This window comes from Struthio camelus, chromosome W (genome assembly GCF_040807025.1).
Source record: "Struthio camelus isolate bStrCam1 chromosome W, bStrCam1.hap1, whole genome shotgun sequence".
Classification (NCBI taxonomy): domain Eukaryota; kingdom Metazoa; phylum Chordata; class Aves; order Struthioniformes; family Struthionidae; genus Struthio; species Struthio camelus.
In genome coordinates this window covers 59141595-59158874 of record NC_090981.1, presented here as the reverse complement: position 1 = coordinate 59158874, position 17280 = coordinate 59141595, and the positions used below count along the sequence as shown (strand labels likewise).

At 56.9% G+C, this 17280-nt stretch overlaps 1 protein-coding gene across 1 annotated transcript in view; it reads left to right on the top strand.

The window, feature by feature from the left end:
* Positions 1-13260, top strand: part of LOC104152015 (dynein axonemal intermediate chain 1) — a 150311-nt gene extending 137051 nt beyond the window's left edge. Inside the window, exon 20 of the mRNA XM_068925801.1 lies at positions 12964-13260. Within this exon, the coding sequence (XP_068781902.1) occupies positions 12964-13068 (105 nt within the window). The 3' untranslated portion in view covers positions 13069-13260. The remainder of the gene's footprint in view (positions 1-12963) is intronic.
* The last annotated feature ends 4020 nt before the right edge of the window (positions 13261-17280 follow it).

Genomic DNA, 17280 nt, shown 5'->3' with positions numbered 1-17280 from the left:
AGTGAAGATTTTTACAATCTGTTTTTCATCACCTGAGGCAGTGCACAGAAGCGCTGATGCTCTTCTGAGCCAGCACTGGCTATCGTGTCCTTATCTTACTTATTTACTCCTTAGGAAGTTCCTTCCCTCTTTCCAGTGACCGAAAAGGCGACAACACATAGCACCAGGGACAGGAGGTGAGAGGGTTTCACCCTTGTTTCCTCCTGCCTCCCAAATCTTCTGTCATTAACACTTGCCTTGTGTTTCTTAATTAGCACATTCTGGTTTTGAGCTGCCTGCCTGTGTTGCAGCCTTATGAAGAAAATCTGCTAAAGCTGTATCCATTGTATGAGAGGAAATACTGAACATTTAGGCCTCTAGCTAGACTGACAGCTACTCTTATTCCATGGCATTACACAGAGTCTGAGTGTGATTAACACCCTAAGCCCCTGTATCCATCCTTGGCTTTACAGGTCTCTCCTGAGGGAACCTTCACGTGGTTGTATACCTGCCTTTCTTCAGACTTTTGTTGCAGATCCACATTACAAGTTCATGGCCAAGCTAAGCCAGGGGGCTGTAAAGGCACTCTGTGAGTGGGATGAGCACTCGGCTGAAAAATCATCCCAAAAGAGCAGTTATCAGTGGTTTGTGGTCAGCCTCGGACGGCCTTTCAGAGAAGCCTGTGGATCTCTCCTGGGCGGGGGGGGGGGGGTTAATTTTTGTTCTCATTGGCATCTCAACTTCTACATTCATTCCTTGGATGAGGTAGCAGAGGGTTCACTATAAAGTCTTGAGAGGGTCTGGTGGTATGGGAGGTCATGAGGGCTTTGGAAGACTTTGGATCAGATTTCCGCATGACCTTGAAACTTTGGAGAGATGAACTGAAATCAAGGAGGTGAATTCAGTAAAGACCTGCGCAAAGTATCGAACATCTGTCAGGGCTGGTTTTGGCTGTCTGGGTTTGACTGATCCTTCCTCGGTGCAGAGCTCGGACTAGGTTTCTCCAGTCCAGGGACTCAGCACTACATTATCCCCTGCCAGCCCTTGGTGCCCGACAAATAGTCCTCAGGCCTTCAGCTCTCTTGAATGTGTTTGCACGTTGGCCATGCTAATATCACATGACTCCCAGGCCTGGCCCAAGGCCTGGTGTAGCAACTCGTCAAGGACTCTGGTGTGGTGTGATTTCAGCTGGGAGAGAAGCGAGAGTTTGGCTCGTATTATATTAGCAACAATAGCATCCAAGCCCCAGCTGGTCACATAGGAAACATTGTGTTTGTCTGCGGTTAAATCAGGGGATGCTGGAATAAATCAGCTCAGTTTCAGGTTCTCTGCTGTTCTTGCTGGATTTCTGGCTGTCTGGCTCATTTACAGATCGTTGCTGAGGAAGTTAAATTACGAGCAATAACCATTCACAATGATCCAGACTACTTATGGATTTTATAGTCTAGGGAAAAACTGGCAGTATTTCCCCAATTACCTTCTTCTCACCTTTAGAGCAAATGCATTTCTCACTTGGGGATCTTACGCATCTTTATGGCAAATAGGGTGTAAATGACAGTATAATTGCTGGAATTAAATTTGGATTTAATTTTCTGAACACAAACGGCTCCTTTCTGTCTTTCTTCTATTTCCTACTCAGTTGCCAGCTGTCAAAACATTTCTTTTCAGGATTTTTCCTGGTGCACAGGTGCTTGTGCAGTGCTGGACATGCAGTAGCACACCAGGTACAGCCTCTCCTGGGCTGTGTTTCACCCTGCTCTTGAATGATGCTGAGTATTAGCCCCAGGCGAAGGGGAAGAACTCGATCAGCAAAGCCTGGTGAAAGTCGTGTCTCCTTGGCGTTTGTGGTATATACATTTCATGACACTTTACAAACAGGATCCACACTGTTAACTGTTTTGCAGAAGTGGTGAGTTTTATGTAAGTGCTGAGACTTCCCTAAGGTCAGGAGTGATCTATGGACTAGATCATTGCGTCTTGGAAGAAGGAGTCCTGAGCCTGCCCTACTGTACTCATACTCCCTTCTAACAGAGCGCTCTCATTCCAGCCCCTGAGATATTTTTCTTCCTGTTCATCCTGTTCCCTTCTTTGTCTCTCTGCACTGTGGAACGAAAGCAGATGACAGCTGATTTAGTCCTATCGGCTGCTTTCAAGTGCTTTTATTTCTATCAAGCAATTGTTTCCACTATTCCTCTTGATCAGTTTAGGCATCTCCTCAGCGCTAATGGGAAAGAGCAATTTTGGTTATCGTCCTGAGGGCTCCTGAAACATAATCAGATTCTTCTTCAGCCTTTATTGCTTCCTCACAAACTTGCAGCCTTATTACATCCCTGGATTTCAGGCAGCTCCTCACACCTGGACAATAGCAAGAGGATCCATGCATGAACTCAGATCAGAATGGAAACGGGAGACCCTGGGAAGAAGTCATCCCTCCTGAAATGATGATCTGACTGTACTGGGGAAATCCGCAGCCAGAACTGGTGCCCAGATGCAGCAAGATCTCCCCTATCTCCACCAAGGAGATATCTCCTCCAAGGGCCCTCCAGGATGATCTCTGGCTGCTTACCTGGCAGCTGCAGTGCAGCAATGCCCCAGCCATTTCCCTCTGTCCCACCTCCAGCAGCACAAAGAGTGGGGCAAGGATCAGGCCATGTTTGTTGGTGTGTGGAAGGGCAAGTTAAGCAGTCTATTTTCACCTTTCTGGGGCTGTATCTTGGTGTGAGGCTTTCAGCCTCAGTAAGGAGACAGGTTTTATACCAGAGTTGTTTTAATGTGGCTTATCTGCCCTCATTGTGTTAGGCATGTGCCCGGCTTCAGTTAACCTCAGCTAATAGGATCCTTCTAGTCCTTAAGTCTAACAATTAATTTTGAGTATCTACTCCTGCCAGCTTGGCCACTATCTTGCTGAAGCTGTAGATTGGGGGTTCACCTCGTTCCGTTGGTGGTACTGGTGGGACTTGCTGAGTAATGGAGAGATTACTTTGGGAAGCGCTCACCTTAAGGAGCTTAATGACTTCTATGTTGTTTTCTTCACAGCTTGCCTTTATTTTGCTATACTCGGTTGCAAAGAAGCTCCATTAGTTTCAGCAGCCAGCTGAGCAGATGGATTTAGCTGGTCTATGGCACTGAAGTAATTACGCTTAAGTACAACAGAGAGACAGCAAACACATAAAATTAATTCAGGTGCAGCATCCTGGTCAGTGACTCAAAGCAAAGAGCAGTTCAAGGAGGCCACCCTGGCTGCACTGTGACCGTGCTGTTGGCAGCATGGGTAGTCACTAGGAATATATCCTCTGGTTTCAGTAGATGACATTGGACTGACTTTTCCCATGTCCAGTTCCTTCCACGGGTGTGTATTAGCATCAGAGAGACTGATTACTGTTCGCATCTCTCTTCTGCTTCTGTTATAATTAAAACAGCAATATATGCATGAAGCGATTAGATTTTAATAATACTTTCCTAACAGGATGTCAAGGAGCTTAGTACAAGGACTCGGACTGGAGCCAGATCAGCATCTTAAGACTGGATTGTCATTAAAGTGACTGCCTCCCGCCTGGACAGCTTAGCCTGAACACAGGCTCTAAATCTACTTTTTCAGTCAGGCTGCACCTCACCTTCGTCTGCAGACAGTACCCATAAGATCCCATGCTCCTGAGAGTTGCAGGACCAGAGTGGGACATCAGTAGGGACAGCTCTGTGGCACCTGTGGACTCTGGGTCTGCTGACGGTACAGGAGCATCCCCGTGCCCATACCCATGCTCATCCTCATCCCCATTGCCATTGCTGTTTGCCAGGGAGCCAGCGCTCAGGTCTGCCTGTTCTGGGTTGTTTCCCATGGAGGGGACAGTTGCTAACTGGACTGAGTTTTCTTCAGGACAGACCTGCTCATCTCTCTTTCCCAGAAGGAAGCGAGGTGCTCCACGAGTGTCTGCACTCCAGAGGAGCATTTGGGAGCTCCCTCCCCAGCCCCACTCTCCAGTACATCACTGGCTTTCTCCAGCCTTGTTTTATCCTGTATCCTGCAGCCCTCAGGCCGTGCATTTGCAGTCAGTCCAAGGCAAATCCTCTTCCTCTCTGTATATCTCTTACTCAGACCCTTATGTATAATCTGGTGCCACTGGGTGCCCACTGAACGTGAATGAGGAGGGTGTAAAACACACCCAACATCACTGCAGGCTGCACCGATGTGCCAGCAGGCAGTGATGAGTATCCTGCACCAAACAGCACCATACCCAGGATATCTTCTGGAAAGGATTGACACCAGCGTATCTGCTGCTAACTGGGAGCTCGCAGAGCAAAGGGGCACTGTGATGGGTTACAGCAGAGTCTTGCATCTCTCTGGGTCAGGAAGTGGTTTCTCAGCTGCCATAAGAGGATCAGATCCTGGGGAAAAGCAGCCCCTCTAGCTGCCGGATTTCCCATGCTCCTGTCTTGTAGTCAGCTTCTTGCTGACCCCTTTTAAGCCTTAATTTGCATGCTGCATCATAACTCGGTCCTTGATTAAGTGATTTAGTGCGACTTCCCACATAGTCCAAAGTAATGGTGTATCTAGTTTTCAGGCCTGGGGGGATTTGTGTGGCGTTTGTAATTTGCCCAGCTGTTTCCTGTGTAGCAGGCAAAGAGATTCTGTGCAAGCCATTTAATTTGTGGCAAATTGGATGCATGGTCTGAAATAAACAGGATGCACTGCAATGAGGGCAGGGGCGAAGTACGAGGGGAAGAAAAGGAAATGGGAATAATTGGCTGGAGAGGTTTGCAGAAGATCTCAAACACTAGCCAGCAGTGCCCTGCCATAGCAGAAGAACCAGGTGTTATATCAGGATTGCGAACGAGAGAGGTGTAAGTAGGACACATGAGCTGATCTTTCCGCACTGCTGAGTGGCAGGAAGGCCTCAGCTCGGATTGGGGGCACTGCGTTGAAAGATGTGATGAGCAGGAGAGCAGCGGGGACAACACGGCCAGCTGAGCAGCTGGAAGCTGTGAGGTGCAGAGAGACATGAGCCCCGGAGAGGTGCCAGGCTGGGGTTGGGGGTGAGGAAGACAGTGCTTTGAGGTTGCAAGACAGCAGTGTAAGGCTTAGGGCAAAGGTTTTAGCAGGGGTGAGAGAGAAGCGCTGATAGCCGTCGCCTGGGGGTGGGCTGGCATCACGGAAGGTTTTTAAAAGAAATGGCCATGCAGGTGATGGGAGCAGAGCGTGAAAATCCACCGCTCAGGGCACGTTGCGCCAGGCACCCCAAGGACCAGGTCGAGCACTGGACAAGCATCTGTCAGAAGCAATTTAAAAGTAGCTGCTCCTGCCGTGGACCAGGACAGACCGGTGGATGCTTGAGGGCCTCTCCTAGCCATGCTTTAAATGATGCTGCGATTTAAATGAAACCTACACACTCGAATGTGTTGTCGAGGTGACACAATTGTTCACGCAGTTGGAATATCTAGTGCTATTTCTGGAGCATCGCGGAATTCAAGTGCAGTCATAGAGAACAGGAGAGCGCGAGCACTGTGGCCTGACATTAAATTGCAAACTGAACTCTTTTAGGAAGCACAACACTCTAAACTGTAATATGTCTTTCATGCATTGGCATTTAGTGTTATTAAATATATGGCATCTAGGAGCATAGAGGCTTATCTTCACTTCTGTTCATAACAAAATGCTTGTATTTATCCAGAGAGAAGTATAGTCACACACTTCCGTGTTAGTAGCAAAAAAGAATAAGTTTTCTATGCGAATGTTTTTATGAGTTATATTTAAAACCTGGTATGACAAAAGTTTTAAAGGAAATGCAGTGTTGAAGAGAGACATAGCAGCTGAACTTTCTTAAGGCAGTTAAAAGGTGATCACTGGTGATATATGTTGACAATGGTGGTCCAAGAAAGGAGCGTTGCAAAACGAAGTATAATCTTTTAAAATATTCTGTTCGTTCAACTGTGAAGAGTTTCTCATGAGATGTTACACTATGTGAGATGCGGTAGTACTAAAGTATTGCTGGAGTTGCATTTCCAAGTCCACGTTTAGTTGCTTTTATTAAACTCTAATCCGTAACGGCTCACTGAGCTGTCATACAATGAGACTAATTTAAACCTGAAATGAGAAAAGAATAAGAGATGCTGAAATGGCACCTGGAAGCTGACGGTGCTACCTGCCACCTGGCAGCCAGGGCTGCAGCTCAAGACTGCTGCGGTTCATCCGCGCCTCCGTGATTTCATCCCTTTGGAGAGGGCTGATGTACATGAGCACTGGTGCTGGGCCGGCCCGAGCTGCTCGCTGCGGAGGTCGCAGCCCTAGCAAAGAGGTGCCGCGCATGTGGCTCCTCTCGGGAGGCCCAAGAACCAGGGAAAGCCGGGGGAGCCTGGGCCGCTGCTACCTTCCTACCTTCCTTCCTCCCTGCTGCTTGTGTTTGGGAGATCCCATAGCTAAAACCACAGGGACTAATGCCCCCACCAGGTTTTGCATGTCACGCCGTTAAAACACGCAGCACGTGGGCAGGCTTTTGGGAACAGGGCTTTCCACTGAGTGGTGCTAATAGCTAATTACAGTAATCGATCCCATCCAGAAGAGACAAACTGCAGTGCGGTTTGGCAGGTCTGAACCCGGTAGGGCTGGATCCAGCGTCTGAGGGCGGTGGGTGATGCACTGCCTGTCCCCCCCAGGGAAAGAGCATCCCTTCCCTCTGCCGTTAATCGAGCGAAGCAGCCCTAAGCAAAGGGGTGTGCGAGCTGTGCTGAGCGGGGGGAGCGCACACATGCACGTGCACACCCCATCGCCATGCTTTCCTGGGCTGGAAGCAAAACCTTTAGGGCTTTCTACTCCCCTCCAGCCAGGGAAGGGGTACCGAGGGGAGGGTAGTTGTGCTGCACACTGAGCACACAATGATTTTTCTCAGCTCTTACTGCTAAATCTGTGAGCTGAGATGACTGACAGTCATTTCCATGAGCCCCGTGAGCTCATGGTGCCCTCTTCGAAGCGGCTGCAGTTGGCTATTCTCAGTGACAAAGGGTAATGATGCCCGGAGACAATGCTGGTTTTTATCAAAATCCCCTCTCCACACAGACAACCATACACGCTGCTCGCAGTTAGAGTGCGGCCAAAGTGTCCCCAGGGCTGGCAAAAGCCAGCTTGATTTAATCCAGGAGAAGAGAGCCTGTGGCTCACCCTTCCTAATCGGAGCTCCTGCGCAGTGTCAGTGCAGGGCAGAGTTAAGGTTATTTGCTTAGCTGGTCCGTTGCAGACTTTAATGTCTTTTAATAACTTTCACAGGCAGCCTTAACTTTAAAGGCTGTGGTTTGGTGATATTTGAACTGAGGATCGCGACCACATCCCCATTTTGAACCCATAAGTGACTGATGTGGAAAAAACAGAAGAGGGAGGTTTCACATCCAGGTGACTCAAGGACACAGCTTAATCCTCATGCTGCATGTCCGGCTTGGCCTGGCCAGAGCAGCCCATGCACAGGCAATGCAGCAGGCCCCGTCTCTGCGTTTCTTTGGGAGGGTTTCCTGGTGGATAGATTAAACATCTTGAGACACGTTTCTCACTCTCCTTAGAGTTTTAAATGTGATTGGTGGTTTTCTGCTGTTGGTACTGGTGATAAATTCAGATGGAATTAAAGTGTCATTATAATGCCCAGCCGGGAGGAGCGGCATGGGACCGCCCCAGGCACTGTCTGTGCTCGGTTTTGCCACGCTTGCTCAGGTTTTCATGCACGACTGCTATATTTGGACTTCTTATGGCTATATTTAGGTGCCTGAATTAGTGGTGTGTAAGAGACATTGCTCAAGGCGCTGAAGTTAGCAAGGGGAGAGAGCGTTCAGTGTGGCTGGAAGCCAAACCCCTTCTTCAGCTGGCCAAAAAGAAAAGTTCAATGCTAAGCCGTTATTAGACATGAGGTAACCGTGGTCTTGCCTGTCCTGTGCCTCGTGGTGCCCACCAGCACGATGCCCGTGTTTCCCGAGCTGGGGGCCACTGCGGCCAGGCTGTGCACTGCGTCCTGTATGAGACAGGCTAAGCAGGTAGCGGTAAGTGTTTAGCAGATACCTGCGCTCAGCCAGGGTGTACAGCTGGATCAGGCCAGCTAGCAAGTGCCTTTTGAGGCCAAGTCCTTCACCAGAGATCCTCATGGGACTGTGTCTTGAGCGAGCAGAATCACAGCAGCTGTCCAGACATTTTCCCACCCAGTGTCTAATGCTCCTAATCTTGTTACAGCTGGCAGCTCTTCTTCCGCCAGAATTTGGCGCTGCTGATGGTTCATTAAATCCTGTTAGCACATCTTGCCACACCATGCGCTGGCTGCTCACTGCTTAATATTTCCCGAGCACCTTGCTAAGAGTCAGTACAGATCATGCCACGACATTTGAGTAGGCCAAAAGCAAGAGCTCCTAGGTTGGCTGAGCCAAACTCCTCTGTGGCCTGGCTTCGCTGGAGCCAGAAGAAACACATTGGGAAGGGTTTGGCTCCACCTGTGTGAACATTTTTTGCATGGACAGAAAACACTGTAAAGGGGGAAAACGTGGGTATGGGGGTCACAGCCTTCCTCTGGCAAAGAGCAGACATGGAGCTGTGGCAGTAACTTTCCTTCCACATGACCATGGGTGAGCATTCGACCTTGCTGTTAGCTATGGGCTGCTGCTGGAGCCTGGCCTTTCTGTCGAATGATCTCTGTTCTCTCTCCCATGGGTGCTTCTAAGCCAATCTATGCAGTGGCACACTGCACACAGCTACGTGCTGTTTAGATACAGGAGATGTCTGCCCAGCCCTCTTGGGTTTCCCTGAACTTCCTGCTGGTCTGTGCACTTCCGATAGTCCCAGCACCTGTCAGGTCTGATGTGGTTTTGTTTGCACCTCCTGACTGTCAAATCGCTGATTCTTGCTCCCGCGCTTTATCGGCAGAATGTGTGCTGCCGAGCTGGAGCAAGCAGGCTGGTCCCATCGAGGTGTCTTTGCTGGTTCCAGCGGCTTCACTGGGGGCCTCCAATGAGCAAAGACAGGTCACTTAAGGAGTCTGCATTAGACCTGGGGCCATGAGACCTGTCTCTCCAGTCTATGTCCTGAGGTGGCCTGATACAGATGCTAGTAGAGGTCTTAGCCAAGTATGTGAGCTACAGCAAGGAGAGGTATTTGCCCTGAATAGCGTTGGCTTTAGCTGGTGATAGAGGGATAAGCATCTATTGGGTCAGTGTCTGGCAGTGTGGAAAGCCCCGAGATCCTGTGTGGTTGCTGATGCCTGAATGACCCAGTGATCCCCTGGGCTTTTCTGCAGGTTTCATTCCCTGCCAGCAGAACATTTCCTGCGTCATTTCCCAACAGTAGCAAAATATGCCTAAATCCTTATCTCCAGTCTGTCAGCTAATTCTTCTGTGGGCCGGGAGCAACGCTGTCAAATCAGGCTGTGAGTGTGACTCCAGGCTCTAGGCAGCTGATAAGCGTGTTGCTGCTGTATGTAAATAGGCTTCCTGAGGGCCCCAAAGCAGTCCTAGTGCAGCCATCATTTCCAGCTCAGCGTTCAGCCAGCCTCGGCTCCTCTGCTGGGCGTCAAGGCTCAGAGCGTAAGTGAAGCCCAGGTTCGCCTGCAGTATAACAGCATTGGGTTGCAATAGGGACACGGGGGTGTAGATTTTGGAAGGCTTCAGAGCTGCAGATCGGATTGCACTTGCTCAATTCGTATTTGGTTGGTGGACTCTGGAGCTGGTGTGGAAAATCTTGCTGTATTCACAGCAAAGTTTGTGTCTCTTTGGTCTTTCCATCAGATATGACGCAGGGAAGTCTCTTCTTTGCCTTCATTCATTGAAATCTCTGGTCCCGTCATGGGTGTGTTTGGCTAACAGAGGAGCCCTCACTCTTGAGGTCTTCACCTTGACCAGCCTCTGTCCTGAGCAGGGTAGGAAGGAGGAGAGGTCTTCTCCAGCCTCAGCCATTGCTGAGCACCAGGCAAAGCCCCACTCTCAGAAGTGACTACGAGCCTCCCTCTTACTGAAAGGAGGGGGCAGGGGGCTAGCCTCCTGCGTGCTGGGCTTACGAAGGGATTTAGACAACTAAAAAAGCAAAGCTCCTGTGAAGTCCTGGTGACTGAGTGTCCCTTCCCATTGAGGATAATAAGGAGACGTCAGGGAGTTTTAGATAGCGGTGTCAGTGGCTTCTTGAAGCTCCTCATCCCCTTCTAATTTGGCCTGTAGGAGCTTAAGCCCCTTTTGCGTGGGAAGCCGGCATCCTACATCATTGGGATGCTTTGTAAAGGGGGGTCAGATCATGCAGCTGTGCCTAGAAATCCCATCCTGCCGGGCACGGCAGGCTCTGGGAGCGTCCCCGGCCCAAGGGGGCCCCGCAGGGCAGAGCCAGCCCTGCGCCCCTCGGCCAGGACTCAGCTGGAGAGAAAGGGTCCAGCCTGCCCCCGGGGAAGCTAGGGGGAATTTTCCATTGATGCCCTTGCCAGCACGGCTGACACTCTTGCTGCTTTAAAACATAAACATGTTTTGTTTTGCTCAATCCAAAGCTTACAGCAGATGTTTTATGACTATTCCACCAATGAGGGGAAAAAAAGGGCTGCTGAAAAGGGCCAGCATCATGGGTTTTATGAGAGGGTTTTATTAAATTGGCGTTTTATTGTTCAGCGAGGGAGGGAAGGCATCAGCCAAGAGGCAGTGAATCCAGTTTAAATGACTCCCATATTATGGGTGTGGAGTTCATTATGGGCCAGTTTGTGGCGCACTGGGCTGGGGCTCTCAGGGCAACGGATCCGGGATCTTCAAACAGCCCGTCCTCCTCCTTCCCCGTTCCTCTGCCTCCCACTTCACTGTCAGCATCAGTGCTGGCATTCAGGACTGGCGTGACAGCCAAGGGGCCTGCAGCAGTTGTGCCGATAGGGTCAGGAGCCAGTGGTCCTTCCCGCCGTGCCTCAGTTTCCCTGCCTGGAGAGCCAGGGCAGCGCGTGGGCATGAGGCAGTGCGAGGCAGTGAGGAATTTGGCTGCGCGGCCGATGCATGGCATGGATGTGCATGGGGGGGGGGGTCTCAGCCCGTTGCCCCCTGCCCTGGGTCATGCCCCGTCAGCGGGGCAGGGTCTGTCCCCACGCGGAGCTGGTGTTGCCCTGGCCATCCCCAGCTGGGCGCTTTCCTCCTCATCCCCTCAACTGAGAGCATTTCGCCCTTTCGCTGGGAACACTTAAGGAATAAAATCAATGCAAATGTTGCTGCGAGCGGCTCCGGTTCCCGTTCGAAGAGCTCCTTGGGGACAGTCCTAAGCTCAGCTCTACATCTGTCAGCGCCGTGGGGGGATGCTTTGCACCAGCTCCCTTTTGTCTCCTGACCAGGCCAAACAGCAGAGCCATTGCCTCCTCGGAGGCCCGGTGCCGCTGAACCCCGTTGATTTGCGCGAAGCTAAGGTGTGCGCTGAAGCAGGCTCCGAGGGGCCGCGTCCACGTTGCCGTCAGCCAGCGGGCATCGGCCCTGGCCCGAGCGCACTCGCCCCATGCCGAAAGGAAGGAAAACCTCTCTCTGTGCCGGTGCCCCCAAAAAGAAGTCATAATTTTCCTTCTCTGTGTCATGCTGCGGCTGCTAAATTGGAGGCTCTGGTTTGGCTACGGCTGACTACTGCCTTGTGCGTGACTTTGTTCCAGGATGCTCAGAGGCAGCAACGGAGCTGAGCTAGGGTGAAAGTCGGGGTTTTAGGGGGAGCTCAGGGACCCTCACTGCCGCTGCCCATGGAGAGAGCTAAGGGCTTGGGCCGGAGGCAGGCTGGTGGGGGACCCTTCAGCATCTCCCCTTTCCCAGGAGAGACCAGCTGAGCAGTGCGGTCACCTCTTTAGCACACCCCAAGGATGCTGTGGGCGATGCAGGGTGACACAGGGAGGGTTTCGAACGCTGTCAGACAGCAAAGCAGCTTTTCCGGAGAAATAGCTGGGTCCTGAAATACCCCGAGCAGCTGTGTTTATCTGAACACGCTCATTTAGAGAGATGCTCAGCTGTGACGTGGGCCGTTAGTATAAACATCGCTCCGCGTGCCCAGACCGGAGCCACGAAGGGCGTTGCTCAGTTAACGGCGTTAAGACAAGCCAGCACCTCCCCAGCATATAATCTGTGGGCTTGGGAAATCAAAACAACCCTAATCTGTCCCGGGGCTCAGCTGAGAAACGGGACGATCTTTTCAAGCTCGGCGGTTTTTCCAAACACCCCCAGTTCAGCCCAGGGCTGCTTTCACCCCAGCCCCGTCCTCCGCAGCTGAGGGAAAGCTCTGCTCCGTCGGGGTTGTGCCGGGTTGGGGCAGGGGAGCAGCCGGCTCCACGCGTGCGCGTGTCCGTTCGCTTCCACCCGCTGGCGCCGGCGTCCCCCCACGCTGTGCCGCGGGGCTCGGGGACCCGTTGTCCCCTCTCCAGAGCCAGCGTCCCCGACTGCCCGGCTCCCCCAGGGTGCTGGCCCTCCTGCTCGCCTCTGCACGGCACCTGCTTTCTGCGGTGCTCACACCCAAAGGCCCAGGGTCGGATCAGAGCAATGCGCTGCTGCTGCAGCCACCCGGCAGGCAGGACACGCTCCTCCCAAAGCACTAGGTGGGACTGGCACCCTTCGCTGGGTCTTCACCCCCCACCCCCACCAGGCCTGCGAGCATCACTCCTGCAGCTCCCAAGCAAGCAAGGACCGAGCCGGACAGGCATGTTTCCCCTGTGCTAAGTGATTTCTCCTAAGATCTCTGGCAGTTTGCTCTAGCAGCCTGGGATGGAGCCCCGGGAGGAACGGCTGGGCCTCTCTGCGCTGGGGTGCATGTCGGGCTTGGCACAAGCAGCCCCTTCCTTACTCGCCCGCTCAGTCCCTGGGGACCTTTACAGCTCTCGGGGCCCTTTGGGCACAGGCAGATGCCTCCCCCTCCGGATGGGCCCTCAGGGAGGGACATGGCATCCCCCAGCACCCTTCCCTCATGCGGGCGCTGTGCCAGGCCCCCCCCCCAGCCCACGCCTGCGGTCCTCCCTGCTAACCGCTCTGCCTCGCTTGCTCTCTCCGCAGGAGAAGAAAGGCCAGGAGGTTAAGAAGGGCCCTGAGGTGGAAATCGCAAAGCTGGACAAGCTGCTTAACCTGGTGAGGGAGCCGGCCAGCCAGGCAGGGCAGTGAGCGGCGGGAGGCGGGCAGCTCGGCCGGCCGAGCGGGACGCCTGGCCCTGCCGCGCCGGGCACACAAGCCCTCCTTTGAGCAGCGCCTGCTTGTCATGCACGCCGCGGGCCCCACACCGCCAGCGCTTTGCTTAGCGTAGCGCGAGCGCTTCGCCTCCGTGCCCGGACAAATAAACAGAGCTGCTGAAAGGCGCCCAGTGTGCAGAGCCGTCTCCGCGCGCAGCCGGCACCTCGCTGGGCCCCGCAGCCCTCAGCCTCGTCCCCGCTCTCGGCCGCCCTCGCGCCGAGCGAGAGCCCCGCGGAGGCCAGGCGAGGGCTGGGATGGTTTCGGCTGGGCCCCCCAGCACCTGGGCTGCACCGTCCCAGCGAAGAGCAAGGTGCCCCGAGCCGGGGCTGTGCCCCGTCACGCGTGGTGGCCGGAGCGAGCAGCCACCGAACGAGCAGGAGCCTGCGGCCGCAGTGGGCAACCCTGCAGCACCGCAGCCAGCTGTGGGCTCGCGTAGGCTTGGTGCCCTCTCTTTTGGGGTGGGAGCCCAGGCCAGAGGATGCTCGGGGAACTAGGCTGGCTTCACGGGAGAGGGATGTGCCGGTGCTTAAGCTGGGGTATCAATCAGAGCAGCTGTCCGCCACCCGCTTCAGTCAGCTCACGCCTCCCCTCTCCCCGGAGCGGGCTGGACCCGGCGTTCGGCTGCCCCTGCCCAGCCGACGGCCGCAGGAGCGGCCGGGCGCGCTGGCTTGCAGCGCCTGCTCGCCGCTCGCGGCTTTGCAGCAGAGGGATTAGCTGCTGCGTGGCTGCGGTGGCAGTAGGAGCCGCGGTGGCCTCGCTGCATGCTGATGAGCCGCCATCGGCTGCTGCCGCCGGAGCCCTGCGCGCGGCAGCCGGGGCCGGGGACCAGCGGCGCTCGTGCCACCGGCTAACGGTGGTGGCGGGTGACCTCTGCCCGCCCCGCTCACCCACATCCCCCACGAGTGTCCTGTGCCCTGTAACTTTAGGCCACGACTTGGAAACCTGCTGGTGCTTTTAGCATGAGGGCTGGGGGTGCTCACCGCCGACGGCTGCATGGCATGAAATACCCAGGCGCGTTCCTCACCTGGGGTTTAAAAGCCGCAGGCGGCTGCAGACACGAGCCCTTCCTCCTCCCGGTCTCCCAGCAAACCGCTCGCACCCTGCAGGGACATCAGCCGCCAGCTGTGCGCCCGCGGTGCCTGCTCAGGGCTGCGGGGACGGACAGGCCGCAGCGCTCCCCCCAAACGGTGCCCGCGCCGGGGCGCAGGGCAGAGCTCGGAGACGCCACCTGGCTCCTACGATCCGTTTATTAGCCTAGTAAAAACACCACTGCAAAGGGACACGTTAGCTACGCCTGGCGGCGGGGCACCCACACGGGAAGGGATCGCGGGCTTAGCCAGGCCCGGCCATGCCCGCGCGGGGCCCCCGGCTCTCGCGCCGCCGGCGCAGCCCAGCCCTCCGGCCCCTTGTCGCAGCGGCTGCGCCGGCGGGGAGCGGTCACCCCGGAGCCCCCTGCTCCGGCTGCTGCTGGGCAGCGAGCGGGGCCGGCGGACGGGCCGGGCCCGCGGCGAGTCCCCGCGGCGCCCGAGCCGCCGTTGGCACCAGCTGGCAGCCCCCAAGCGATGGGGCTGGAAGACCCTTCGGCACTGTTTGCCCGGGCGCCCGCAGCTCTTCGGGAGCCTCTCGCCTCCCCGCCACTTCCAAATATCCCTGTCCCAGCTCTCTGCCCCCCCCCGGGCTCAGCAGCCAGGAGGAGGGCAGTTTGCACGGCAGTGTTGGTGCTAACGCTGGAGGGGACCCGATGGGCACACCGGGGACAAAGGGACGAGCCGAGCAGCCCTCTGCCCCCTCCTGGCTCACACAAACAGCTGCTGGGGCAGGTGGGTGCCAAACGCCCCCTGCTCTCCCAGCACCCACTGCCCAAAGACCCTGGGGACCCCTAAGGCCCAGCTGCAGCTGCCAGGGCCGCTTGGGTGCCACCGGCTGCATGCCACCACGAGGCACCCAGAGCCCGACAGGCCCTGCTGCCTCCCCGCCGCCGACCGGCCCCGCTCAGCTCTGCGGGTGCCGCCATCCGCGAGGCAAGGGCAGAGCGCGGCCGCGGGCCGGGGCTGCGGAGGAGCACCCCGGCTAGCCCCGAAGGCAGGGCTCGCCCGCGGGTGGGCTGCCGCCACGCCGGCCGGCTGCCCGGAGAGGCAGGCGGGCCGTCCCCGCGGCGCGGCCCCGGCCGCAGGCGCTGGCCTCGCGCCTGCGCTCGCTGGCTCTCCATCCCCACGGTCGCTGCGGGCATCCGCGGAGATTTCGGGCACCAAAACCGCACGAAGGAAGGGCTCTGCCCAGCTTCACAGCACCTGCCAGCCGCTCAGCGCCCCCCCCGGCTCTCATCCTGTCCGGCCCAGCACCCCAGCTAGCCCAGTCCCAGGGCGGATGCGGTGTCCGGACTTGTGCAACTCCTTCGGCACAGCCAGGCAGCCACCCAGTCCCAGAGCCCTCGGCCGACCGGGTCCAGACGTGGGGCAGCAACAAGAGATGAAGGGCTCGGCCGCCAACCCTTCCCGCGAGCGCTCGGCACCGCCTGCCCGCTCGCCGCGCCGCTCACGGCTGCAGCAGATACTTCTCTTCGTTCCTCGTCTCGTCCCCGTCGGAGGACGGGCTCTTCTTCGGGCAGGACGGGGTCCTGCAGGCCTTGCAGAGGATGAGGAACAGGATGAGGATGAGCAACGCGATGACGCAGTTAAAAGAAATAGCGACGACTGCTCCGGTGGAAAGAGCCGCCCCCATCGCCTCTGCCCCGCGGGGCAGCCCCGCTCCACGGTGAAACGCCGGGCCCCCGGCCAGCCCCCGGCCTCAGCCCGCTACTCCGGATGCGGGCGCAGCGACGGAGAGCGCAGCGTCCGCCGGCAGGCATTGGCGGGGGACGACGGCGACGACCGCAGCTGCCGAGGGCCCCGGCTGCGGTCCCGGCAGCGGGGCAGCCCCCCAGCGCTCCAGGCTGGGCCCCCGCTCCGGGGAGGGGAAGGCGAAACGGCTCTTCGGCACGTGCTGCCCAGCTCGGCGGACGAGCAGGGCCACGGCGGCAGCAGCAGCAGGACGGCGTCACCCGAGTCGCAGCTTAGCCGCGCGGAGCTACGACCTCGGCGGTTGCTTCACAGCGATGCTTGCAGCCAAAAAGGACCCAACGGCCAGGCCTCGGCTTCCCCTCCTCCAGCAGCACCACGGGGACACCAGGACGCCGCTCCTCCCTCATGCACCTGGAAAGGAGAAAGTGTCACCGTCACCGCCGGGACAAGGGTGCAGGTGCCCGAGGGTTTGCAGGAGCGACAGGGCTGCCAGCAGCCACTTCCCCTGCCTCCCGAGCAGGGAGCTGCCACCGTCTGCAAACCTCCCCGTCGAGGCGTTCAGGGCCAGCTCCCGGCTGCGCCACGAGCCGGTCCCGCTCTGCCAGGGCGGGAAGAGAGGGAAGCTAGTGCTCGGCTGGCAGAGCCGCTGAGCCCAGCGCCCTGCTGCCCTCGGCTCTGCCACCTTCCTCCGAGGTGGCTGCCTGGGCAAGGCATGGAGATGGGACTGCAAGCAGGTGGTTTGGCCCCAGTGAACGGTTCTGGGGTTGCCCGGCCCCGAGGATGCTGGGATGCACCGTGGGGACAGGGAGCTGCTCACCTCCGAGCCCGCGGCCCCCTCCGCAGAGGTTTGAGAGGCTGGAGCATCTCCCGGGACACCCCAGAGGCAGCTGCTGTTCGCGGGGAGCCTTTCCAGTCACCACGGGAGAGTCACGCCGTGCTCCACAACCCGCTCACCGGCCCCCACGGGGCCAGAGCCCACGCGTGTCCCCCAGGCCCCAGCAGGGCACACGCAGCATCGGAGGGGCGAGCAGGTGTGCAGGGCTCTGCCCAGGGCTGCCCTCTCCCGTCATCTGAGCTGGCAGCAGGACCCCAACCAACGGAGGGGACACAGGGGACGCCGGCTGGCTCCCGGCACCTAATGGCAGGGCAGGTCGTCAGGCCCAGGCTGGCAAACCTCCGCTGCGGGAAAGCAGCCAGGTCCGACGGCCTTCGCTGGCCCCCACATCTGCAGCCTCGCTGCCTTCAAGGGGCCGGGAGAGGAGGCGTCTGCCGCCAGCACCCCAAGGACGGGTCCCCCGGGAGCGAGCCGCGGGGCCAGCGTCACCCGACGCCCGGAGCTCTGCGGCTCTGGGCAGCCGCGGCGTGC